We start from the raw sequence: 25,638 nt of genomic DNA, 5'->3' as shown, positions 1-25,638 counted from the left end.
TTTCAGATCTCTTCTAAAAGGTGGCTATGAGTGTAGAGTCTGTCATATGTAATAGGCTCAACAGCAGAAGAGAAACTCACCAGCAAAAACATTATGAAGGGCTGCAATTAGCAAAGAAGAACTCGGTGTGATACATTCTTCCTGAAGGGACCAAAGACATCAAAGCCTCTAGCCCGGAGTTGTGAATTGTTCTGAACAAATGGGTTTTCCCCGTAGTGTGTTTCCCCTAGGTTTCTGTATGCGTGTGCCCACTCTCTCCCCGGTCTACTGCATGAAATGGGAAAGTGTAACTCAGGTTTATGGTGGATAGATCTATTGTGATAATTCCTGCTCCTGTCGCCTGTTGAGTAAATGTTATGGTTACTAATGTTTTTGTTAGTAAATGATGTAGTCAAAGCCTCACTAGACAACACCCCAGCCAAATTAATTGATCTGCTGGGTGACTTCTCTTGATTCCTGCTTCTTCTAAGCTGTTCCGTCTCGGTTTACTCATCCCCAGCTACAATATCCATCACTTCTGGCTTCAAGGGTAATTGATGCAGTTCTGTGATGTATCCTTTCACCGGTCTCTCCTCTTTTGGGATTCAGCTTCCCTTTGGATAAATCCACCTTAATGGTTTGATTGGTGATCAGGTTCTTGTTTGTTTTTGCAGAAATCCCATGACGCTTAGTCATAAAACATAGAATGTTATTGTACCGGGTAGTAAATAGATTCTTTTAATCAGAGAAATTATCTCCTAATCATACTGTAATTCAGGTGTTCCTATTGGTTTAGGGACCAGATTCTTATTTTATTTATTTATAATCGCGGAAATTAATTGTTTTGCTGATGGAATGTAAGCTCCGTGAGGGCAGGAGCCCTTTCTAAACCTCTTATCTGCAAAAACAAAAAAAACCACAGAATAACTAGTTAACACGTGTTTAAACGATAGACTGTGGTTGGGAGCAGAAGAGGGAAGAAAATATTTTCAAGGGCCGCTGGACGCTAAACAACAACCGTCCATGCACGCTGCGGGTAGGCTAGAACGGAAAGAGGGATGTGGCCTGCTCCAGACCACGTGTTCTCTTGGTGGCCGACGATTGGCTCGAGCTCCATACTCGGTCGGCACGCGACACGTCCAGCACCCGGCCGGACGCTCCGACGCTCCGACGCTCCTTCGCTTCCGGCGTGCTTAGGTTTTCCCTCGGCGTCACCAGGTCTTTATCCTCAGTGGCTGACGACCCGGAAAGCGAAGCCCGAAGGGGTGGGGCCAAGGAGGAAGACCGAAGGTGTCGTCACCACAGAAGGGGAGGGGTGGATCTGCTCGCCCTTCCTACTTGGTCCTCGGCTCTTTTCGGTCCCCGCCTTCCGCTTCTCTCCGGCCGGAACCTTTCATCCTCCGGTCCTGGTGGAAGGGGGGACTGATTTTGACCTCGCGCACGCGTGTCGGTCAAGATGGCGGCGGCCACAAGCTGCTTCGGGAGAGGTAAGGAAAGGCGGGAGAGCCGGCCTTTCGTCGTCCTTTAGCAGGAGCGGCTCTTCCGGCTGTGCTGCCCGCGGGCAGGCCCTGGTCACCTCACACTTGGGCCGTCTCTTCTCACTGCAGTTCATTCTCCAGTCACGCCGTTGTCCTAAAGCGCAGGTCCGACCGTGTTACCCCTCCCCCGGTAACCCGACAGACTGAGCACGTCTTTACAGAGCCCGTGTCTGCACTGACCGTGATGACACCCCAGCCTAGCGAGGGCTCCCGCGTGGGGCCCTCCCTCTGCACCCGGAGGCAGGAGGACCCGAGTTCAATTCCATTCATCCCGCATTTATTTATTTAAATTAAAAAAAAAAGTTGGTGAGGCAATTGGGGTTAAGTGACTTGCCCAGGGTCACACAGCTAGTTCAGTGTCAAGTGTCTGAGGCTGGATTTGAACTCAGGTCCTCCTGAATCCAAGGCCAGTGCTTTATCCACTGCACCACCTAGCTGCCCCATAGCTCCACATTCTTAACAAGATTCAGAATTTTGGTGCTATTTTCTGTAGACAATTTCATATTATTTTATATATTCTGGACTCCACTAGTGTTAGAAGATGGGTAAATGCTGGTCTGTACAGCATTAAAACTGACTGCTATGATCACAGATTCAGTTTTTAATACTATTTATTATTTAAGTGACTTGCCCAGGGTCACACAGCTAGTTAGTGTCAAGTGTCTGAGGCTGGATTTGAACTCAGTTCCTCCTGAATCCAGGGCCAGTGCTCTATCCACTGTGCCACCTAGCTGCCCCAACTGCGTTATTTCACTGAGGAAAAAGTGAGATTTTCCCCACCCCTTAGTTATGAGTGATTTAATTATGGTAGTAATCGGTGTTATAGACTACAAATGATTATTTACTTAATTGTGAGTGTTCTCTAATCTTTTAGGTTAATAATAATATAGTACAATAATAATAATAATATTATAGTATAGAGCATAGATATGTATATTCTCTAGTTTAACTTGTCCTTAACTGATGTCCCTCTCCATGGTGGTTTCAAGGTACATTGTGGTTAACCACAATACTAAAAATAGTATCTTCTTTTTTTTTTTAGTGAGGCAATTGGGTTTAAGTGACTTGCCTAGGGTCACACAGCTACTAAGTGTTAAGTGTCTGAGGCCGGATTTGAACTCAGGTACTCCTAAATCCAGGGCTGGTGCTCTATCCACTGCACCACCTAGCCACCCCCAAAATAGTATCTTCTAAGGTGAAGTAGCCAATCAGCATTGAGAACCCTAAACATAACCCCATTTGGCTAACTGACTTGACCAAGTCCCTGACTTGGCAATCTGCCCCATGAGCCATGTGGACACCCTTGATCATGATTAACAAGTGGAAAGTGGAGGGCTTTGAGGGGAAGAGAGAGCTGGGAGCTCACATGGAAATGTTAAGTAGTAGGAGGTGAGGGAGGAAGTGTGGGAAGCCTGAGAAGAAGAGAGAGTGTTTTAAACTTCTTTTGTAGGGAGTGAGGGAGGAGAGAAGGGATTGCCTTGCTGTTAGCAGGTCCAGGTAAAGCTAATAACAGAAACTTATGTGAAGCCAGATGCCCAATTGGGCAACTTCTTACCACTCTGTTCAGCAGGTATAGAAGCTGAGGAGATGGGTGGTGGGTGTAATTCAAGGTTGGTTTTTTTTTCCTTTTTTCTTTTTTTTTTAAAAATTAATAAAGTATTTTATTTTTTTCCGTTACATGTAAAGATAGTTCTCAACTTTTGTTTATACAAGCTTTACAATTTCAGATTTTTCTCCCTCCCTCCCCCTTCCCCTAGACAGCAGGTAATCTGATATAGGTCATATATATATATATATATATACACACATAATAACATTAATCCTATTTCTGCATTAGTCATGTTATAAGAGAAAAAATCAGAGCAATGATGAAAAACCTCAAAACCAAAAGAAATAGTATGGTTCATTCAGCATCTATACTCCACAGTTCTTTTTTTTCTTTTTTTCCCTTGGATTTGGAGATCCTCTTCTATCATGAGTTCCCTGGAACTCTTCTGTACCATTGCATTGGTGAGAAGAATATAGTCCATCACAGTAGATCAACACTCAATGTTGATGATACTGTGTACAATGTTCTTCTGGTTCTGCTCATCTCACTCATCATCAGCTCACATAAGACCCTCCAGGTTTCTCTGAACTCCTCCTGCTCATCATTTCTTACAGCACAATAGTATTCCATTGTATATACCACAACTTGTCCAGCCATTCCCCAATTGATGGGCACCCCCTCAACTTCCAATTCCTTGCCACCACATAAAGAGCAGCTATAAATATTTTTGTACATGTGGGTCCCTTTCCCCTTTCCATGATTTCTTTGGGAAAAAGACCCAAAAGTGGTATTGCTGGGTCAAAGGGTATGCACAGCTTTATAGCCCTTTGGGCATAATTCCAAATTGCTCTCCAGAATGGTTGGATCAGTTCACAGCTCCACCAACAATGCATTAGTGTTCCAATTTTCCCACAGCCTCTCCAACATTTATTATCTTCCTTTTTTGTCATTTTAGCCAATCTGATAGGTGTCAGGTGGTACCTCAGAGTTGTTTTAATTTGCATCTCTCTAATCATTAGAGATTTAGAGCATTTTTTCATATGGGAATAGATAGCTTTGGTTTCTTCATCAGAAAACTGCCTGTTCATATCCTTTGACCATTTCTCAATTGGGGAATGACTTGGATTCTTATAAATTTGATTTAATTCCCTATATATTTTAGAGATGAGGCCTTTATCAGAAGCACTGGCCTCAAAAATTGTTTCCCAGTTTTCTGCCTCCCTTCCAATTTTGGATGCATTGCTTCTGTTTGTACAAAAATTTTTTAATTTAATATAATCAAAATCATCCATTTTGCATTTTATAATATACTCTATCTCTTGTTTGGTCAAAAACTGTTCTCCTTTCCAAAGATCTGATAGGTAGACTATTCCTTTCTCTCCTAATTTACCTATGGTATCACCTCTTATGTCTAAATCATGTATCCATTTTGACCTTATTTTAGTATAAGGTGTAAGATGTTGGTCTATGCCTAATTTCTGCCATACTATCTTCCAGTTTTCCCAGCAGTTTTTGTCAAATACTGAGTTCCTATCCCAGAAGCTGGAGTCTTTGGGTTTATCAAACACTACATTACTAGTGTCATTTACTACTGCATTTCCTGAGCCTAGCCTATTCCATTGATCTACCACTCTATTTTTTAGCCAGTACCAGATAGTTTTGATGACTGCTGCTTTATAGTAAAGCTCCAGGTTTGGTACCGCTAACCCACCTTCCTGTGAATTTTTTTTCATTATTTCCCTGGATATTCTTGATTTTTGTTTTTCCAGATGAATTTTGTTATTATTTTTTCTAGCTCTATAAAATAATTTTTAGGTAGTCTGATTGGCATGGCACTGAATAAGTAAATTAATTTAGGCAGTATTGTCATTTTTACTATATTAGCTCTGCCTATCCATGAGCAATTGATATCTTTCCAATTATTTAGATCTGATTTGATTTGTGTGAAGAGTGTTTGGTAGTTGTGTTCATAGAGTTCCTGGGTTTGTCTTGGCAAGTAGACTCCCAAGTATTTTATATTATCTACCGTTACTTTAAATGGAATTTCTCTTTCTATCTCTTCCTGCTGGACTTTGTTGGGCATGTATAGAAATGCTGATGATTTATGTGGATTTATTTTATATCCTGCTACTTTGCTAAAGTTGTTAATTGTTTCAAGTAATTTTTGAGTTGATTCTCTAGGATTCGTTAAGTATACCATCATATCATCTGCAAAGAGTGATAGTTTTGTTTCCTCCTTGCTTGTTCTAATTCCTTTAATTCCTTTCTCTTCTCTGATCGCTAAAGCTAACATTTCTAGGACAATATTAAATAATAGCGGTGAGAATGGACATCCCTGTTTCACCCCGATCTTATTGGGAAGATGGCTGAGCTTTTTATCAAGAAAGTGGAGCATTTATAGAGAATGGATGTTTCATAGGCATCTCAAACTCAGCATGTCCAAAACAGCTCATTCTCTTTGCCTTCAAATCCTTCCCTCTTCTGAGGAGGATTACTCTTTCTGTCGAGGGAGCTAACTTTCCTCTCAGTCATAACTCCATGCTGTCCTTGGCTCCTTACCCTCACAGTACATGTCTAATTAGGTACCAGATATTGTTGTTTCCACCTTCCCATCTCTCCTATAAATAACTCTTTTCTCCACTCACATAGTCATCTCCCTCGTTCAGGCCCCTTAATTGGCCTCCTTGCTTCAAGTCTCTTCCCTATTTCAATCTGTCCAATCCTATCGCTGACAAGGCCATTTTTGTATTGAATAGAATTTTATTTTCCAAAATATATGTAAAAATAAATTTTAACATCAATTTTTTAAAACTCCTCCACTCAAAAGAATCCAATCAATTTAAAGTAAGTTATACATGAGTAGTCATGGAAAACATTCCCACATTAGCTAGGTCGTGAGAGAAAACAGTCAAAAAAACCCCAAAACTTCACATTAAGAAATTGTCAAAGAGGAAAAAAATTTTTTTTAAATGTGTTTCCATCTGTTTTCAGATACTATCAGTTCTTTCTCTGTAGATGGGTTGCAGTTTTCATAAGTCCTTTAGGGTTATATTGGATCATTGTGCCAAGGCTATTTTTAAAAATTAGAGGTTTGACCACATTGTCCCTTCCCCAGTAAATTCCTCTGTTTGGCACTGAAAACTCTTCCTAAATCTGGCCCCTTCCTATATTCCTGCCTTTCCAGTCTTCCCTGCCTTCAAGTCACAACTAAACTTTCACCACTTTCCGCAGGAAATCTTCCCTGATCCCCCTTAATCCTAATGCTGACCATCTGTTGATTATTTCTAGTTTATCCTGCGTATAGTTTGCATGGATCCTCCCCCATTAATTAAGTGACCTTTGCCTCCTTGGTATCCCTAGCATATGGTAGGCAGACATTTATTGACTGACTCACTGACCAGTCTTCTTACACTGCCCCCACCACAGCCGCCCCCTGGACTACTTGCTGTTCCTCAGGTGTGATGTCCCATCCCCCCCCCCACCTGCAGCCGCACCTGCTGTGCTCTCCTTCTTAGGATGTACCCAGTTATTCACATATTATCTCCCCCTTTAGAATCTGAGCTTCCTGGGGGCAGGGAATTTTTTTTTTTTGCCTTTCCCTGCAGTTTCTTCTTGTTATTTTGAGGTTAGTCTTTTTAGTTTTGCAAACCAAGTCTTTTATTTTTATGTTCGTTAGTGTATCGTATCTGATAAATCATTTGCTGCAGCTGTATGTGCTAAAATAATAATGGACACACCTACCTGCTCCACCTGGGCCCTGTATGTGAAGGAATATAAAGTAGCTCCATAATAAAGACTTAGGGTATCATTGCACTGTTGTAAAGTAATGGACAATAGTAATAAGATACTGAACACATATGACCCAAATTACGACATGCATTTGGGCCAACAGTCTGTCAGATTTCTCTCTCAGTAGGTATTTCTTGGACAAACTGCAAATGGTTAATGAGCTGGGTCTGGACTTGAGTAGGAAAAAGAGATTGAGTTCAGCTGAATTTGGGAAGTTACACAGCGTTGTCTTTTGATACAAATGCCCATTTCCTTTGCCCCGGACAATGGCGTCAATCACATTCGCCAGAGCGCTGGAAACAGAAGGTCAGGCCATCCAGGAGCCCTGGTGCCCCAAGATACTAAAAATAGAAGCAGCCGGGCTCGAACCCAGGACAGACCTTCTGTGCAGGATGTATAGGAAATTGTGGATGGGAATTACATAGACCAGATGAGATGCTGGGAAGGAGTTGCCGTCTGTCATCTAGAACCCATGGGTAGTCATGAAATCAGGAGAGTTTTTTTGTAGAGCACTAATCCATTCTTACACTGAACAGACAATATGATTGTTTGATGTCGCTAATGTTTTCCTTTTCCAGTGTTCCTTCAGTGCCAGAGGCAGTGTCTCTCCAGGATCACATATAATACCTCTGTTGCATCTTGTGTTGTAAATGGTCAGGCAGCCAAAAGACATTATGTTGCTGCAAAGTAAGTACTTTTTTGGCCACTCATTTCAATGATTATTGGTTGGTTTCCATTTTGGGGAAGGGAGTTGTTTATTACAGAGGCTGTGAGGAAGTCTCTTCTTCAGATGATATCTCTCTCTCTTTTTTTTTTTTTTTTTGGTGAGGCAGTTGGGGTTAAGTGACTTGCCCAGGGTCACACAGCTAGTAAGTGTTAAGTGTCTGAGGTCGGATTTGAACTCAGGTCCTCCTGATTCCAGGGCCGGTGCTCTATCCACTGTGCCACCTAGCTGCCCCCAGATGATATCTCTTAAACACTACATCATCCAAATGATTTTATCTCCATGATTCCGAATTGAAAGTGTGGGACCCGGGAAGTACTCCTCTTCCCCTGTCTTGTCTTGAGTGACTATGTCACACCCCACACAACCCCCCATCCTCTCCCTGCCCTTTTGCTCAAGAAGCTTGAATGGATCCTTGCTGCCTTTAAGATAAAGTACTGACTCCTCTGACATTTAAAACTCCTCACAATCTGGCTTCCAGCCATCTTTCTGGGCTGACTCAAATTCTTAGCTTCACAGAACTCTACCTCCTCGCCAGGCAACTTTTCATGAGCAAGCTAGAATGCTCTTCTTTTTCACCCAAGCCTCGGGAATCTCTGGCTTCCTCCAGAGCTCAGCTCAGCTCCCACCCGATGCTGAGACCTTTCCTGATGCCCCAGATCCCTCTGTACAGATAGAAAGAAAAGGGGGGTGGTGGGAAAACAGCTCCTTCTCCAAAGGAGCTCACGTCTAGTAGGGGAGACAACATACAAACAAGATATATGGAAGATAAGCTGAAGGTGATCCTGGGGAGAAGGTTGAGGGGGGCCAAGAAGTGTTTCAGAAGGTGGGGAGTTAGCCAGTCAGGGTACCAGGACATAGAGATGAGGAGGGGGAGAATGTCAGAGGAAATGTATGGAGTTGGGAGACGTGTGTCTTGTACAAGGAAGGAGGAGCCCAGATTATGAAGGGCTTTTAAAGCCAAACTTATCCATTATTTATTTAATCCTGGAGGTGATAGGGAGCCACCAGAGGGTATTGAATGGGGGTGGGTGAAGGTATGAGTGTGACTTGGTCAGATTTAAGAAGATCAGTTTTGACAGCTGCGTGGAAGAAAGAGAGACTGAGCTCAGGACACCTCTGAAGGCTGGTGCCATAGTCTAGGCATGAGGTGTTGAGGGCCTGCACCAGAATGGGGGCAGTGTCCGCAGAAAAGGGGAGATATGCAAGAGGGATTGCAAAGGTGAAGCGGACGGGCCTTCTCAATAGACTGGACATGGGGGCTGAGAGAGTGAGAAGGGGGATTTGAGTCCTAGGCTGTGAGCTTGAGGGGCTGGGAGGGTTGGTATTGCCCTCCGGAATAATAAAGGAATCTGAGGCAAAAGATCATGAGTTCAGTTTGGGGCGTGATGGGTTTAAGATAATAGCTAACATTGATATTGAGCTTATATTCCAGGCATTGTGCCAGGTACTTTCTAAGTATCATCTCAGTGGGTATCTACAGGATACCTCATTGAAGATTTCCATTAGGCAGTGGGGGATCGTAATGCCTCAAATACCAGAACTGACTTCTGCCTCTCTTTGTATCCCCAGGGCTTAGTAAAGTGTCTGGCACATAGTAGGTCCTTAATAAATGTTTATTGAAATGATTCGGAGAGCTGGATATGCAGATTTGGTAATCATCATCGTTAGGGTGATAATTGTGTGTGGATGAGATCACCAATTGAAATAGTATAGAGGGAGAAGAAAAGTACGCCTAAGATAAAACCTCACCCTAAACTTGATGAAGATTCAGCAGAGGAGAAGGAAGTCAGACAGGTAGGTGAAGAACCAGGAAAGAGCAGTGTCACAAATACCTAGAGAAGAGAGTAACAAGGTGAGGGTGATCTGATCATGTCAGAGGCTGCAGAGGTCAGGAAGAATGAGGACACTGGATTTGGCAAGTAAGACGTTACTTTGTCCCTGAGATCAAAGAGAAAGGAAAAGGGCCTGGATGTACAACATGTTTATAGCAGCTCTTTTTGTGGTGGCAAAGAAGTGGTCGTTGAGGGGACTACCCATCGATTGGGGAACGGCTAAACAAGTTGTGGTACATGATTGTGATGGGACACTTGTGCTGTAAGAAAAGACTAGCAAGATGATTTTGGAAAAGCCTGGGAAGAGTTCCATGAACTGATACAAAGTGAAATGAGGAGAACCAGGAGAACACTGTGCACGGTAATTGGCCACTCTGATCGATGCAGAGATCCATCATGATGAAAAATGCTGCCTACTTCCAAAGAGAGAACTGAGAACAGATTGAAGCATATATATTTTTTTACTTCCTTTATTTTTCTTGCTTTTTTTTTTTTTTTTGCAACAAGACTGATGTGGAAATATGTTTTGTATAACTTCAAATATATAATGGGTATCATATTGCATGCCTTCTCAGTAGAGGGCTAGAAAGAGGGATAAATGAATGAATGAATGCACAAATAAAAAATGAATGTACAGTATTAAAATTTTTAAAATAATAAGTGGGATTTGAACACAGGTTCTGACTCTTTCCACTGTACCAGAGCCTTCCCCCTCTAAGGAAAAGAACCATTTTTGTCCTAGAGTAAGTTTAACCCATGCAGCACTCATTCAGTGAGTCCCCTGGGGGCTGAACCATACCTTTCCCCAGCTCCCCTCTCAGTTCCCATTCTATGTGCAGCTCAGCAGAAGGAGTTTTCCTCAATGAGACACCACATGAGAACAGATGGGAGGCATTTTAACGTGTCTTAATGAGACCTTCCCTAGGTGACCTACTTATATAACGCTTTAGCAGGTAATATGACAGGCAGGACTATCCATTATTTACCTTTACACAAATAAAAAATATATTTTTACTCAGACATAAAAAAAAAAGACTTTGGATAGAGCATTTTATTTTAAGTAAGGCAATTGGGGCCAAGTGACTTGCCCAGGGTCACACAGCTAGTAAGTGTTAAGTGTCTGAGGCCGGATTTGAACTCAGGTATCCTGACTCCAGGGCTGGTGCTCCATCCACTGCACCACCCAGCTGCCCCTGGACAACTTTATTTTTGAGTTAATTTTCTTCTTTCCCCATCAACCCAGTGTCACAGCATCAGTCTCCACATCTTTTCTGTGAAACCTCCTTTTTCTCAACCATTTTTGGCTTTGCCACAGCCCTAAATTTAGGCATTGAAACAGGAGATTAAAGTTGGTCCCACTCAATTTTCTTAGTGGCACTTGAGGTTTACAGAATGTGTAATTAGGGCACAATTTCATTTGTAGTACATGTGACCTTATGTAAGTGGAGTAGAGTGGAAAGATCCCAGGCTTAGGGTCTTGCTTTCTTTGCTGCTGATGGTCTTTGAACAAGTAACATCACTTCCTGTGACAGGAGGGAGTCATATCTGGTGATCTCTGGAGTCCTTGTCAGCTTTGAATTTCTCAAGTACCAACTATATGCCAGACACTGTGCTAGACACTGGGGATGCAGAGAGCAAAAGTGTTCTTGCCCTCAAGAAGTTTACATTGTCCTGAGGGAACAACATGTGCCCAGAGAAATAAATGGAAGAGATATATAAGAGACACACACAGTAGGACTTAATAAATGTTTATCGATTGATCGTCCTTTTCTCCGCCCTCATTTGACTTGGGCTCTGCCGTTTTTGACTCTTTCAGTCACCCACCTGGATGTTTATGTCTTCAGTCATGCTTTTCTCTTGATTTGTCTATCTGACTTGTGTTTCTCAGTCATTTTGGCTCTACATAGTCTTCTGGTTCCTGTCCACGTATGGGTATACCTCAAAGCTCTGTCCTCGGTCCTTTCCTTGACTCCCTGGGATTCAGTTATCCTCATTGTATAAATGATTCCCAAGTTTATTCAGTTCCAGGCTCGCATCATCATGTCTGCCTGGATGTCTCACAGGCACCTAAACAATTCAGCAGGTTCAAAAAACCTGATATTCCGTCTATTTTGCCCTCCTCCATCACCCTGCCCCAACCCTTTCTGATACTTCTCTCTTTTGCTTGTTTCTTGATGATGTTACCATCCTTCCATTCACCCAGGTTTGTTGCTTGCATTCAGGCTTCAGATTTCTCTCTTTCGTCTGCCGTACCCAGTAAGTTGCCACATCTGTCACCTCCTGAATCCAATATCCACTGCACCACCTAGCTGCCCTCCCATTCATTGTTCTTTTTTTTTTTTAAGTGAGGCAATTGGGGTTAAGTGACTTGCCCAGGGTCACACAGCTAGTAAGTGTCAAGGGTCTAAGGCCAGATTTGAACTCAGGTCCTCCTGAATCCAGGGCCGGTGCTCTATCCGCTGCACCACCTTAGCTGCCCCTCCATTCATTGTTAGTACCCTTGGGTTTAACTGCTTATCAGTGGTTGGGTTGCAGAGGGTGAAACCTCATTGCCACTAGGTTTGCTGCTTTTGGCAATGACTGTGGGTGCTGTGCTGGAAGCAGGGCTGGTGGTTTGGGGAACAGTTCTCTGGGCCCTTGGGCTCTGGGTCCACTGGCAAATCCACTGAAAAAAGGCTTTACCACAAAGAATGGGGGAGGGAGAAAATGCTGTCAGTGTGTATCTACCGTAGAGAGTAGCTACAGAGGAGAAATAGCTTGAAATTCTGAGAAGGCTCATTAAAGGCACAATTCAAGAACGGAGCCAGGAGTCAAATCTCCAAAGTTTAGGCCACTCACTACCCCTTCTCGCCTGAGAAATTTTTACGTGACCCCAGGTATATAGGTAGATAAATCAGACCTTTACTTCCAGATTCAGTTGTATGACTCCCTATGGGGGAGCCCACAGGTTAAGAAGCTTTGCTTTAGGAGTCCTGACGTAAGGAAGCCAATGTGATCATATATCCCTGAGACCTGGAGTCAAACATGTCATAGCAGCTTGACTCTGGGTGGATATAACTGACTCAGAAGCAACAGGATGGGTAAAAGGTGGAGCAGGATGGCTTAGCTCTGTTTATTTAGAAGTTACATTCATGAGGAGATGAAGGAAGGGGGGGCGGGCAGGGAGGGAAGCACCGTGGGACATTTCCCTGAAGATCCTGAGAGGGAGAAACAGTGTTCTCAGTGAACTTCAACCAGTGTCCTCAAGGCATCTCTGCAGCTGCACATTGACCTAGAAAATGACAAATCACGCATATCCATGTTGTAGTAACATTAATATTAATCACAAACATTTCCTAATTGCATTTTAATCCGGTGCTTTTGACATCTCTGGTGTAGACCTGCGTGGACCAAAAGAAGAAATAGATGAGGAGCTTGGGAAACAGATCCCAAGCCTGTACAAGATATAGGAGTGATGAGGGCCTGCACTTCCCTAGACATTTCTTTGTTAGCTTTCTCTCTGCCAAAAGCATAGCACCTAATGATTCAGTGACTTGCCTTAATAATTTCATCCATCAAAAGGTGAAGGAACCACTAAGGGGAAATTCTGGTTTCCAGCAACAAGAGGAACTGGATTTTGGGTTGGAAGTAATGGGAATCCTAGAGGGAAGTAGCCAGTCCCTCCTAGAGTTTGTGATAGAGAAGAAAGCCAGGCATAGTCTGACATAAACCCAGACTTCAAAGAGAAGATTTCAGCGGGTTCACAGGACTCAGTTTCTATAAATGAAATCAGCCTGGGAAGGATGGTAACCTAAAGAATTCAACTCTGGAGACACAAAGGAAACAAGTCCTAATGAGAGTTGAGAGTGGACCTAACTAGGCAGCTTTAACCAGTAAGCAATCTCATGTAGGTTTATACATGTGCACTCTTACCAAACATTTCCTTCCACATTAGTTATGTTGTGAAAAAAAGAAACAGAACAAAAGGGAAAAATGATGAAGAAACTAAAGTGAAACTAGTATCCTTTGACTTGGTTTCAGACTCCATCATTTCTTTCTCTGACTGTGGATAGCATTTTCCATTTAAAAGCTGTATTGGGGGAAAGGTGTCTCAAAGACGGGCTTGGACTGCTGGGGGCAACAGGATACCTGGCAACAGTTCTCAACAGGAAGTTGATAGTCAAGAGAAATATGCAGAGAATATAAGAGGTCATTGAGTTGCCTTTGATGAATTTAGGTTATATTGCTTAGATGAGCTCTGTTCTTTAGTGCGGAAAGAACTGGTGGGCGTGATTACTAAGCCATTAATTCCTGGACCAGTTTATTCTGGACTAGATCCTTAAAGAGATGGTTATCAAACATCTAGAAAGGAAATAGTGAATACAGAGAGCCATCTTGGCTTCATCAAGAACAGGCTGTTCCCTTTTTTTGGCAAGGCTTATCTTGCTAGTAGGTACTAGATATAGTTTATTTTTTATTTATCTTTATTTATTTAAAACTATTTTATTTTTTTCCAATTACATGGGGGTTTTTTTGGGTTTTTTTGCTTGTTTGCTTGTTTGTTTTTGGTGAGGCAATTGGGGTTAAGTGACTTGCCCAAGGTCACACAGCTAGTATGTATCAAGTGTCTGAGGTCGGATTTGAATTCAGGTCTTCCTGACTCCAGGGCTGGTGCTCTATGCACTGTGCCACCTAGCTGTCCCCTATAGTTTATTTTAATTTTGTCAAAACACTAAAACACCCTAAGCATGTAGAAAAGTTAGGGACATGAAATACAGTGAGATGGACTTGAATGGATTCCAAGAGTATTATTAATGGTTCAGTATCATTTCTCTGCTCGACCTTTCTCCTCTGCACTGATCTCATTGTAACTGAATGTTTTTATGCTGCTTTATTACCTGATCAGAATATAAGTTGCAAGAAAACGGGGCCTGTGTCCAGTTTCGTATTTTTGTCTCCCTACAGTGTTTCACACATTACAGTAGGGACTTGGAAAGCACTTGTCAAAATGAATTTAATGTTGTTACCATGAGAACTCAATAGCTTTCTCAATTTCATTTTTACACATTTATGTAACTCTTGAGAATTTACAAACATGAAAGAAAAGTGAGGGTATTTTTCCACAATATTTATTGTAGACAGGATAGATAATTATTTATACCCCATTTTCTGTTAACCCTGTTATTCCTGTGCTCAGTTAAAAATGAAATATGTTTTCTCAGGTTGGATATTTAAATATTTTGGAATAAACAAGGTGGGCGTAGAAAGACTTTTATGCCTCTGCTTGGGCATTTTGCTTGGATGTGTTCTGTTTTCCATCCAAAGGGCACCAGCAGACAATCAGAAATGAGTATCATCAGTATAACATTCTATTTTTTTAGCACTTATGTTGAATTACTTATGATATAGGAGGAACACGAGCAGTGATAAAGGTATGTAGAATATGGAATTTCATATTGGATTTGACTGAGTTTTCTCAGAATAAAAACTGCCTCATTTATTTCATGTCAATTTCAGTTCTAACTAGAGTAGCTATTCAGAAGAGAATTTTATTTTGGAGAAATTTCACTCTCTTAAAACTATATCTTTTTTTTCTTTTTTGTGAATTGATGAGCAATCTCAGAGTAAAAAGTCTTATGCTCAGCTTTTTTATTGTTCCTTTTCCTATCATGCATTTTTTAATACTTTTCTCTCTAGATATTTTGGAGTGCATGTTGTGATAGTTACTCTTCAATGTGTATTTTTTCCCACAGACCTGCAAAAAAGGAGAAAAAAGGCTCCAAAGTGCAAACTAAAGATGCCAAAACAGAGGATATAGAAAAACTAAAGACATATACTTACATGGAGGGTGAGCCTGAGGATGATGTCTACTTAAAACGCTTATTCCCAAGGCAGATTTATGAAGTGGAGAAAGCAATTAATTTACTAAAAAAATTTCAAATTCTGGACTACTCTAACCCAAAGCAGGGTGTCTATCTTGATTTGACACTTGATATGGCACTGGGGAAGAAGAAGGTATGGAATATCATTTAAAATAACTGAGTGAATGTGAACAAGAGGTTAAAGTGTAACTAAATGGTGGGTTTTATTGTCTGACCAAAAACTTATTAGCAAGAAAAACTTTTTATTTTTTTTTTTAAAGAAAATGTTATTTTGGAAAACAGAAGAAATAAAATAGCATAAATTTTCACCACAAATAATGGTTTTTGCTAACTTAGTTGTAGTATTCCTCTTTTACATTGGAACTGCTGATGGAGGTGTCATTTGTACAAATTATTTTGCAGAATCAAAGCCCAGAAGAGTTTATTTTCAGTACATTATTGTCTACTTTAAATGATTATAGCTTTAATAATGAATATTCGAAAGCACGCTTTTGCATTTTGTTCAGACGGTTCTGATACAATGCTGGGAAGAAAGGCTGGAGTAGCTTTTTAAACTGTTTTCTTTTTTTTTTTTTCCCTTTTTGTTTTTCTTAGTGAGGCAGTTGGGGTTAAGTGACTTGCCTAAGGTCACACAACTAGTAAGTGTTAAGTGTCTGAGGGCAGATTTGAACTCAGGTCCTCCTGACTCCAGGGCCAGTGCTCTCTCCACTGTGCCACCTAGTTGCGCCTCAAAATGCCTCTCTTTTAGAAAGCTCCCTGTTTCTGTCCCAGGCACCCAGGTTCATACCCTCGCTATTTCCCTGAAGTCCTCAGTCTTACCTCACAAAGCCAACGCTGTTTTTACCTTCGCGATATTTCTCCCACTTCCCTCTTCTCAGTACTAGCACTTCACTTCAGGTCCTCTTACCTCTTGCTTAGATTATGACAATAATGATGGGTCTACTTGGTCTCCCTGCTTCACTTTCCTCACCACTCCACTTAAGTGTAGGTCTGAGTGCTCGGCCAACTACAAAACAGAACTTCTCTTTAAAGGCCTTTCCCTTCCCAGTCTATCCTCCCAGCCTCCTCGGACATCGCTTCCCTTCTTACACTTGCCAGTCCAGCGTGCTCCCCACTCCATCTCCTGTTTTTGTGCCTTAGCATTCACTGACTGTCTCCCTTGCCAGAAATGCACCCTTCATTTCTTCCTCCTAATGGGCTGCTCTTTCTCTACCTTCTTCGTGAAGCTGCTTCTGATTCTCCCAGCTGCTAGTGCTCCCCTCCCAGGCTACCTTGTATTTATTTACTTTATGTTCTTGTTTATGTGCTGTGCATCCTTATCAGTGTACTTGTCTTCTCTGTTAGAATGTTAGCCCCGTGTCCACAGGGATCCTTTCATTATTTGTCTTTGTCCCCCTAGCTGCCCTAACGATCAGCTTGGTATTTTTTTTCTTTTTCATTTTTTCAGTCTTGTGCAGTCTTCATGACCCCTTTTGCAGTTTTCTTGACAAAACTACTGGAGTGGTTTGCCATTTCCTTTTCCAGCTCATTTTCCAGATGAGGAAAGTGAGGGAAACGGGGTTAAGTGAATTGCCCAGGGTCACACAGCTAGGTGTCTGAGGCTGGATTTGAACTCAGGAAGAGGAGTCTTCCTGACTCCACTGTGCTATTGACCCTTCCAACCCCCATCTCTCCCTGCCAGCAGCTACTTAATAAATACTTGTGGGCTGATTGATAGCTTCCCATGCATATCAATACCTCCTATCTTGCCTGTCTCTCTTTTAGTTTTCTGCTTTCTGCTTTAGTATTTAGAGGATCTGTGATTTTGTTGCTGAGGGCACTCATGTTGATTGCAACCCAGCTACAAATCAGTGTGTGTTCTTCAAGAATTTATGTGCCTGAAAAATTCCTGACCTACTGATGTGCCTTTGGATGACTCAGCCTTTCCAGTGTGTGTTCTGCTGGCATGGTGTCTGAGAGACCAGCGTTGTTCCATACTATATAGTAAGGCCTTAAGTGGAACATCCGGTATTTCAGAAAGGGAAAATACACTCCTCTATAAGAAAGAGTGTTGTCCTACCATTTATTGCATATTTCTTTTTTTCCAGGTACCAGTAGGAAAGTGTTATATAGGAACAGCACACGCATATATTCGAGCTATAGGGATGGAAGTGTGTGGCTCTCTTCCTTTCATTTTTCTCTTCCCTTCATTTGTAAAGACAATAGCACACCAGTTTCCAACTTCTTGCATTTTTGTAGGAATATTAGGAGAGTTGCTTCATGACTTTGATATATCTTATCAATGGCTGTGCACCCTCTGTCTCGACAAGTTGCTACCCATGCACACTTTCTCATCCTGTGTAACTGTTGTCTCTTTCTTCCCATGAGTCTTTTCAGTACCTTCCAAGATGGCCACCTGAATGGGAGGTGTGCCCCCTGGCTCCCACACACCTACTGTAGTTGTACTGTGTGACTTCACTGTGGCCATCTGTATACCATTTAGGACAAATTTGCTTTTTGGCTATTCATCCAAACATGACAGTTTGTCAGGATGTTTTGGTGTAGGGCCCCTCCCCATGTCCAGGAAAATACTACAATTCTAGACAATCTATGCAGCTTGAGTTTTAGAGAGGAAACCCTCTCCCATGATTATTTATGTAGATTACTTGTAGATTAATGGGGGAAGGGGGAGATAGGGTATATAGTGGAATATGTTTGTTGTGTGTTTATAGGCAATGGAAGATTTTTTAAAATCCTTAACTTTTTTTCTCTTATGCATTTTAGAAAAAGGTGGAGCCATTTGTCAGTGTCCTTAATTTCCCATATCCATTTATTTCAAAGACAAATAAAATTCTGGTATTCACGGAGGTAAGTAAACTTTATATAAAAAGATATTTAGTGTTAGAGATATCTAAATAATTATTTAGTCTGGTTTATTCTTACATGATGAAGTCATCTGTATTTTCAAGGACTAGTCAGAATGTTAGAATTTTTTTTAGGGGACCAAATATATAGAAAATTTTTTTAAAAAATTATTTTTATTCTTATGAATTAGATTTTTAAAAATATCTTCAGTTCAATACTAGGATTACAGGTGTGAGACAGTCACCGGCTCATGAACTTAAACTTTTCCTTGGGAAAATTGTTTCAATTTGAAGCCATAATCAAGTAATTAATATTTTCCATTTGGTTTTTTAAAATCCTTAGGTAATGTTCTGTTACTTCCAAAACTTCCTCGGATCCTCTTGGTGTATTCAGCTTCTTTTTCTCCCTTTTTTTTTTTTTGGCAGGGCAATGAGGGTTAAGTGACTTGCCCAGGGTCACACAGCTAGTAAGTGTCAAGTGTCTGAGGCTGGATTTGAACTCAGGTCCTCCTGAATCCAGGGCTAGTGCTTTATCCACTGCACTACGTAGCTGCTATCTTTTTCTCTTTAGTACTTTTGAACTTGTCATTCTTTGTTATATGAAGGTAGGAAATTAGAGAATAGACTTGAACAATTTATTTTAGTCCAGAAAAATCATGTTCTTCCATGTTTGAATCTTAAAAACTTTTATTCTAGCATATGTTTCATAGCTTTTCATTATTTGGTTTCACATCTCTATTAAAATCCTGCTCCTGCACTATGGCATGGAGGGGATCTTGGGTTTTGGAAGGGTCTGGCAGGTCACCCTTTGCTGGCCAGGCCTCAGATATCACCCTGAGTGTGTCCTGCCTGTCTGTGGCTCTCGAATTCACCTCCCTGTTGTCTCCTCGGTGCTGGGATGCAGGGGTTGGAAGGGGAGGGGCAGGGCTAAAACAACTCCTGAAGAACCATTGGCTAAGTAATAAAGGGTGTTGTGTTCTGTCACTAACAAAATCACAGGTTCTGAATACTCAAAAGGTATCGAAATAAAGGTGCATGATGTCAAGATGAAATAGGCCTTTGGTAATTGTGCATTTTAAATACCAGACCTTCAAATCTGTTCATTTACATCTCGTGCTTTCAATTTCAGGATTTACCCCAATGACATTTCCTACATTACTGTGTGATTACTCTGTGATGTTATTTGCTCAAGTTTATGTGGGAGAAGTTCTTGGAAATTTTTTGTCTTATCATTATTACAGAAAAACTTAGTTTAAAAGAAGTTAATATTTAAGAGAACAAAACGAAATAAGAGAATTAAAAGCTGTATTCCTTCTGGAAGATCACGCTTGGATAGTCCTTGAGACTTAGGTCCTGACATCCATTACGCTTGGTGTAGACCACTGAGGAAGCCAGCTGTGATTGTCTTTAGGAGATGTCATTTCTGTGTTGAAAAAAATGGCACAGTTTTAGCTTTGGTGTCTGAGTTGTTCATTTTCCAGTTTGGCTCAGACTGCTAACCTTGCTACCTTCGTGAGTACAACACGCCCAAACACAGATATGAGTTTGAGACAAACTTTTCTGTTTTTTCCCCCAGAAAGAGTCAGACATTAAAATTGCTGAAGAAAATGGAGCCGCGTTTGCCGGAGGATCTGCTCTGATTCAGAAGGTGCTGCCTTGCTTCCATGTCCAGTAGTTACTGCTGGATTAGGAAACTTCCCTTTGAGTTCATGGTTGGTTCTTGGGAGTTGTGGGACGTAGACAAAACGTTTCCTGTTCGTAGGCTTGGGTGAGACTAAGCGTCAGGGTGTTGAAGTCTGTAGTCATTTTAGCTTCATTTATTTAGTGATGTGTTTTTGTATGCTGTGGATAAGCAGACATTTTGCTGATAGAATAGGAGGAACATGACCAAGGAGAAAAGGCCTGGTAGGAGCAGCCAGGTGGCACAGTGGTTAGAGTGTTAGGCCTGGAGTCAGGACAGCTCAGTAGCATCATTTTATATTTCTTGGAGGCAGGAAGTTTTAAATAATGGTTTTAAATCACTTTACTTGGCTTTCATTATAAAGAACCTGCCCGTAGTTTTGAACCACTACTTGGAATTAGGTCTTTGGACTTTAATTCCAGTACTATTATAGCACATGAGTTTAAAATTAATCATTTTTTGGGTGTAACACTTCCATTTCTTGAATTAAATGTATCATCATTGAATAGACCACTTAGGACATTTCAAAGGGTTTAGCAATAGAAGGGCATTAGCAGAAGTATGTATGTCATCCTGAGGTCCAGTTAAAGAGGTCTTTATGTTAAATTCATGCTAACTGAGTTAGATTTGAATAGGGAAAGAATGGCCAACAAGAGGCCCAGGCTGTGAAGTGGTACTTGACTTACTCCTACCATATATACTTTTTTACCCCTTCTCAACCGCTCCATTCTTTTGTACTTTCCTTTCTTTCTTTCATTCGCTCTTTCCTTTCCTCTCCTCTTCTCCCTCCCTCCCCCCATATGCACACACAACTTTTCTTTCCGACATCTTAAGCCTGTCAGTTTTACCCAATGAATATTGCATAACCCCCTGAGCATTCAGAGCTTAGGAAGCTGTTGCACCCCCCCACCCCCACCCCGGCCCCCCCTTGGGAATTCTGTTCTCAGAACAGTTGCAGCAGGTGATCCAGAAGAGCAGCTGTCCCTGAAGTGTAGAATTCCTAGCTCTTGCTTTTGTTATATTTTTAGCTATATCTCAAAATCTCAAGATATGTAACAGAATTCTCAAAAAATAATTCATTTTAATTCACTTTAAAGACATACATTTCATGTGCACTTTTAGGAGCTGAGGGTGTAAAGTCAAATGAATAGAGGGTCAGGGTTTGATGATGTGACAACCCCCATCATTGGGAATTATTGCCTAAAGGAGTGTTCAAGTGAATGTGGTTTTGCCCCATTTTTAAAAGTCAAGGGTTTGAAATGTGTACTGACACAAATATTACTTGGCATTAGAAGCTTTAAAAATTGCATATGCTGCCTAGGCAATACCTTTTTTTTAAATTTTTTGTGGGGCAGTGAGGGTTAAGTAACTTGCCCAGGGTCACACAGCTAGTATCAAGCGTCTGAGGCTGGATTTGAACTCAGGTCCTCCCAACTCCAGGGCTGGTACTTTATCCACTGCGCCACCTAGCTGCCCTGGAAATACCTTTTATTTATTGATTGACTGATTGATTGATTGATTGGCAGGGCAATGGGGGTTAAGTGACTTGCCCAGGGTCACACAGCTAGTAAGTGTCAAGTGTCTGAGGTCAGATTTGAACTCAGGTCCTCCTGAATTCAGGGCTGGTGCTTTATCCACTGTGCCACTTAGCCGCCCCTGGCAATACCTTTTAAATGAATTATTTCATCTTATACATTCAAAAGGTAACACATCAAAAGGTAGCATTTAAAAGATAATAAAATGGGACACATTGTAGTACAATAATTTTTAAAAGTAACTGTTGTTGTATAGTTGTTTTTCAGTCATGTCCAACTCTTTGTGACCCCATTTGTGGGTTTTTTTGGCCAGAGATACTGGAGTGGTTTGCCATTTCCTCCTCCAGCTCATTTTGCACCTGGGGAAACTGAGGCAAACAGGGTTTGGTGACTTCCCCAGGGTCACACAACTAGTTAGTGTCTGAAGCCAGATTTGAACTCAGGAAGATGAGTCTTCCTTACTCCAGGTGGGCACTCCATCCACTGCAGCGCCACCTAGGTACCCAATGTTAAATAACCTCCTTGATCCATTTTGTCCTTTTTTTAGAGCACATGTTAATATTTTTGTTCTCTTTATAGAATTAAAGGGGAATATTGTCTGGAATACACAAAACAAACTTAAAAGTAAACTTGAGGGGCAGCTAGGTGGCGCAGTGGATAGAGCACCGGCCCTGGAGTCAGCAGTACCTGAGTTCAAGTCCAGCCTCAGACACTTGGCACTTATTAGATGTGTGACCCTGGCTAAGTCACTTAACCCCAATTGCCTCACTAAAAAAAAAAAAAAGTAAACTTGAACTTAATCTTTTTTAGAACTTAAACTTATCAAATATTGTATTTTATCTTCATATCTTCAGAATCTTTGTGAAAGTAATCACAAATTTAGTCTACTTGGTGCTCTCAAAATAGTATTGTTACTGATATCATCTTTTTTTTTTTTTTTTTTTTGGCGGGGCAATGAGGGTTAAGTGACTTGCCCAGGGTCACATAGCTAGTAAGTGTCAGGTGTCTGAGGTCAGATTTGAACTCAGGTACTCCTGAGTCTAGGGCCGGTGCTTTATCCACTGCGCCACCTAGCTGCTCTCTCTTACTGATATCATCTTAAGTGAATTTTGCAGTATGTATTAAGTTTTACTTATGATCTGTTAAATAATGAGCTTGATTCTCATATTTTGGGGCAAGCTTTTAAATTTAACTTCTTACGTTATACTTTATGTGATTACATGTGTTGCAAAAAAAATCAATACATTGTCCTGGCTTATACTACTTTTACCCATCTGAGACCCATATACCTGAATTTATCTGACCTTCACAACATTAAGGCTCCTTGAGGGTCTTCCTAACAGAAAGACAGAGCTGTTTTTAAAAAGATAGCAGCAAATTTTTGTTTCAGGGATAATATACTTTAGTAGGTTTTTTTGGGGGGGTTTTGGGCAGGGCAGTGAGGGTTAATTGACTTGCCAAAGGTCACACAGCTAGTAAGTGTCAAGTGTCTGAGGCTGGATTTGAACTCAGGTCCTCCTGAATTCAGGGCCAGTGCTTTATCCACTGCGCCACCTAGCTGCCCCAATAATATACTTTATTAATACACTTATCTGTATTATTCATATGAAAAGAAATTGTGTTTAGCATACATTTTCTAAGTGACTCATAAAAGTACTAATACTGAAACTTCACCAGGTTCAGTAGGCTCTAGATTCCTTATAAGACTGTGATCTTGTGATTTCCAGATTTTAGATGATGAGATCCAGGCAGATTTTTATGTAAGTGTTCCAGAAATGATGCCAGCACTTCAGCCATTAAGAAGGAAACTAAAAAAAAGATTTCCAAGGCCTTCCCAAAGTAAGATCACTTTTTCTTAATAGTTTATTGGTATCAGTAACTTCTCAGTTATGTTTGTTTAATTGCAAAATAGAACTGCTAATATGTATAAAGTAAGTTATACTGTACATCCCGCTGTTGAGTTTTGCACAATATTTAATTGTCAATGTCTAATTACTCCAGGGGTATTGTTGTGGGCAGCCCACTGTGCTTTTAAAATAAACCTATTTCATAGTAGTGCTCCAAAGTGAATAAATTTTACTTGTCATCCATTGGTTATCACTTAAAACTTGGTTTGTAGAATCAACAATGACAAAACATTTTAAATGGGCTCATTTTCCATTTTTCAGCTTTTAACTTGATTTGACAGTAATCTAAAGCAATCAGTGTACCACCACAAAAATATACAGTTTTCTTTCATGTTAATTTTATTTATTGGTAAATGTTTCTTTAAGAATCAAACAAATTTAAAGCCCAACCAAGGTGCAATAAATTTTCAATAATGCTTTTCAGTATTTCAATATTCAAATTCTTTCAATAATTCATTTCTTGCTACACTGAAATATTGTGCTATCTCATATACTGTCTAAAGGTAACTGTAAACTGAGGGTTGGTAGAATATTCATATCACATTCGCAAAAGTTAGATCAGCTTTTGTTTTATTGGTATTTATTCTGATTTATCCTGTACATAGCTTGTTTGGGGTTTTGTTTTGTTTTTTTAGTGAGGCATTTGGGGTTAAGTGACTTGCCCAGGGTCACACAGCTAGTAAGTATTAAGTGTCTGAGGCCAGATTTGAACTCAGGTCCTCCTGACTCCAGGGCCGGTGCTCTATCCACTGCGCCACCGAGCTGCCCCCATAGCTTGTTTGTATGTGGTTGTTTTCATTTTTATTTCCCGCTATACTATTAGGTTCTCAAGGACAGGGACCATCTCTTGCCTTTCTTTGTATTCCAATATAGTACCTGGCATGTAGTCCCTGTTTAATAAATACTTATTGACTGATGAAATTTGGTCCATGTTTTCTTGAACAAGACATGAACTTGGATTATTATTTTGAGATTTTTCAACAAGAAATAAAACTGTATCAGATAATAGCATATTTTGTGTTTTAACTAGTTCAAACCATCATTAGAGTCAGGACAAGACCAATTGTATACTAACTTTTGTCACCTATAACTGAATAGAAATTGGAACTGAATCCCAAAAGGTATTTTTTTTTTTACACATTATTACCCTGACTACTTTATTCAGTCCCACAACAATGCACCAAATACAGCAAAAGAGGGGAGAGGGAGCCCTCTTGTTCATTCCCAATACTGTAATATAGCAACAAGAGATAAGACTGGGGGGGGTGGTTAGCCTTCCTCAGTTCTCAAGGAGTATTGCAGAAATGGGTAAGATGAGGGTGAGATAATAGAATCCACCTTTTAGCTAGGTGGGCTTTGGAGTGGGTGGGACTGGGGAAGACTGGGTCTCCCCAACTCATCTCTAGTAGGCGGGTAACAGCAGTTATCTCAGGACCATGCCTCCAAGTCAAGATGGGAGCTGGGGTTGGTTGTGTCCAGACTGACATTATGGGGGGTGGGGCAAGAAGCCATCTAGACCTCTTCAGGATCTGTTGGGGAGGTTGGGACAGGCCAAGGGGAATCCGAGTCATGGAAGGCCAGGAGAGGGTCAGAGAAAAAGAAATCTTCAGAGCAGAGAGCTGGAAAACGTGCCATGGAGAGGTCAGAACAAAAGGCCCATCCTCGCCTTCCAGGGTGCTGTGTTCCCTTTGCTGCTTTGTCTATTCACTCATAGTTTTGACTTAACTACTTATTCTTTGAATTTTTCATCAGTGTTCTCACCTTAAAGTGAGTGGTCTGTGGCTTTGGTTTTTTTTTGTTTTTTTTTTTTGAGAATAAAAGCTTTTCAGACAATTTTTTCTCCCCTCAAATAATGAAAAAAATTTTTAAAAAAAGTATTTGCTTTCATTAACAGGCCTTAGTTTGTTTCTTACTTTCATAATAAGCCACATACTCCATGTAATTTGACCATTGAAAAAGACATCTTTCCTCTCCTTTAAAATTTTTCATTTTACCATAGCATAAGCAAAACATTTGATGTTTATGTGTGCCAAGCAAATGATTAACCCATCAAAAATGTTCAAATACATTGGAGCAAATGACTCTTGTAATAGGCATTTTCAGAGCTTATTCAGTTCTTCAATTAGAATCTTTGGATTCCTCTTATCTAGCAAAAGCCTTAAGGACAAAACATAAATTACATTTTGAACTAGTGGGTGAAGTGAAAAAAAAAAAACCCACACAACAAAACAACTCCCTGTAGCTGAGCTCCTCATATCCCCATTTTGTTCTGCTTTACTAATGATGGTGGGCAGAACCATGTTAGCTGAATTGAGTTGGCACATCTGCAGCATGTTTAATGCTACAGTTTTATTAGTTGTATTTTAATTATACAACTGCAGACAATCTCATGTTTTT

At 40.8% G+C, this 25,638-nt stretch overlaps 1 protein-coding gene across 2 annotated transcripts in view; it reads left to right on the top strand.

Moving 5' to 3' along the window:
- Positions 1-1,306: 1,306 nt before the first annotated feature.
- Positions 1,307-25,638, top strand: part of MRPL1 (mitochondrial ribosomal protein L1) — a 49,893-nt gene continuing 25,561 nt past the window's right edge. Inside the window, exons 1-6 of one of the 2 annotated variants that reach the window (XM_043971540.1) lie at positions 1,310-1,466; positions 7,434-7,542; positions 15,147-15,408; positions 18,039-18,122; positions 19,695-19,766; positions 23,062-23,173. In XM_043971540.1, the coding sequence (XP_043827475.1) occupies positions 1,436-1,466; positions 7,434-7,542; positions 15,147-15,408; positions 18,039-18,122; positions 19,695-19,766; positions 23,062-23,173 (670 nt within the window). In that variant the 5' untranslated portion in view covers positions 1,310-1,435. Of the gene's footprint in view, positions 1,467-7,433; positions 7,543-15,146; positions 15,409-18,038; positions 18,123-19,694; positions 19,767-23,061; positions 23,174-25,638 lie in introns of both variants that reach the window. The other variant, XM_043971541.1, reaches the window with a different exon arrangement.

Source organism: Dromiciops gliroides, chromosome 6 (assembly GCF_019393635.1).
Source record: "Dromiciops gliroides isolate mDroGli1 chromosome 6, mDroGli1.pri, whole genome shotgun sequence".
NCBI lineage: Eukaryota > Metazoa > Chordata > Mammalia > Microbiotheria > Microbiotheriidae > Dromiciops > Dromiciops gliroides.
The sequence above is the reverse complement of the archived record's forward strand: the minus strand, read 5'-3'. Positions and strand labels throughout refer to the sequence as shown.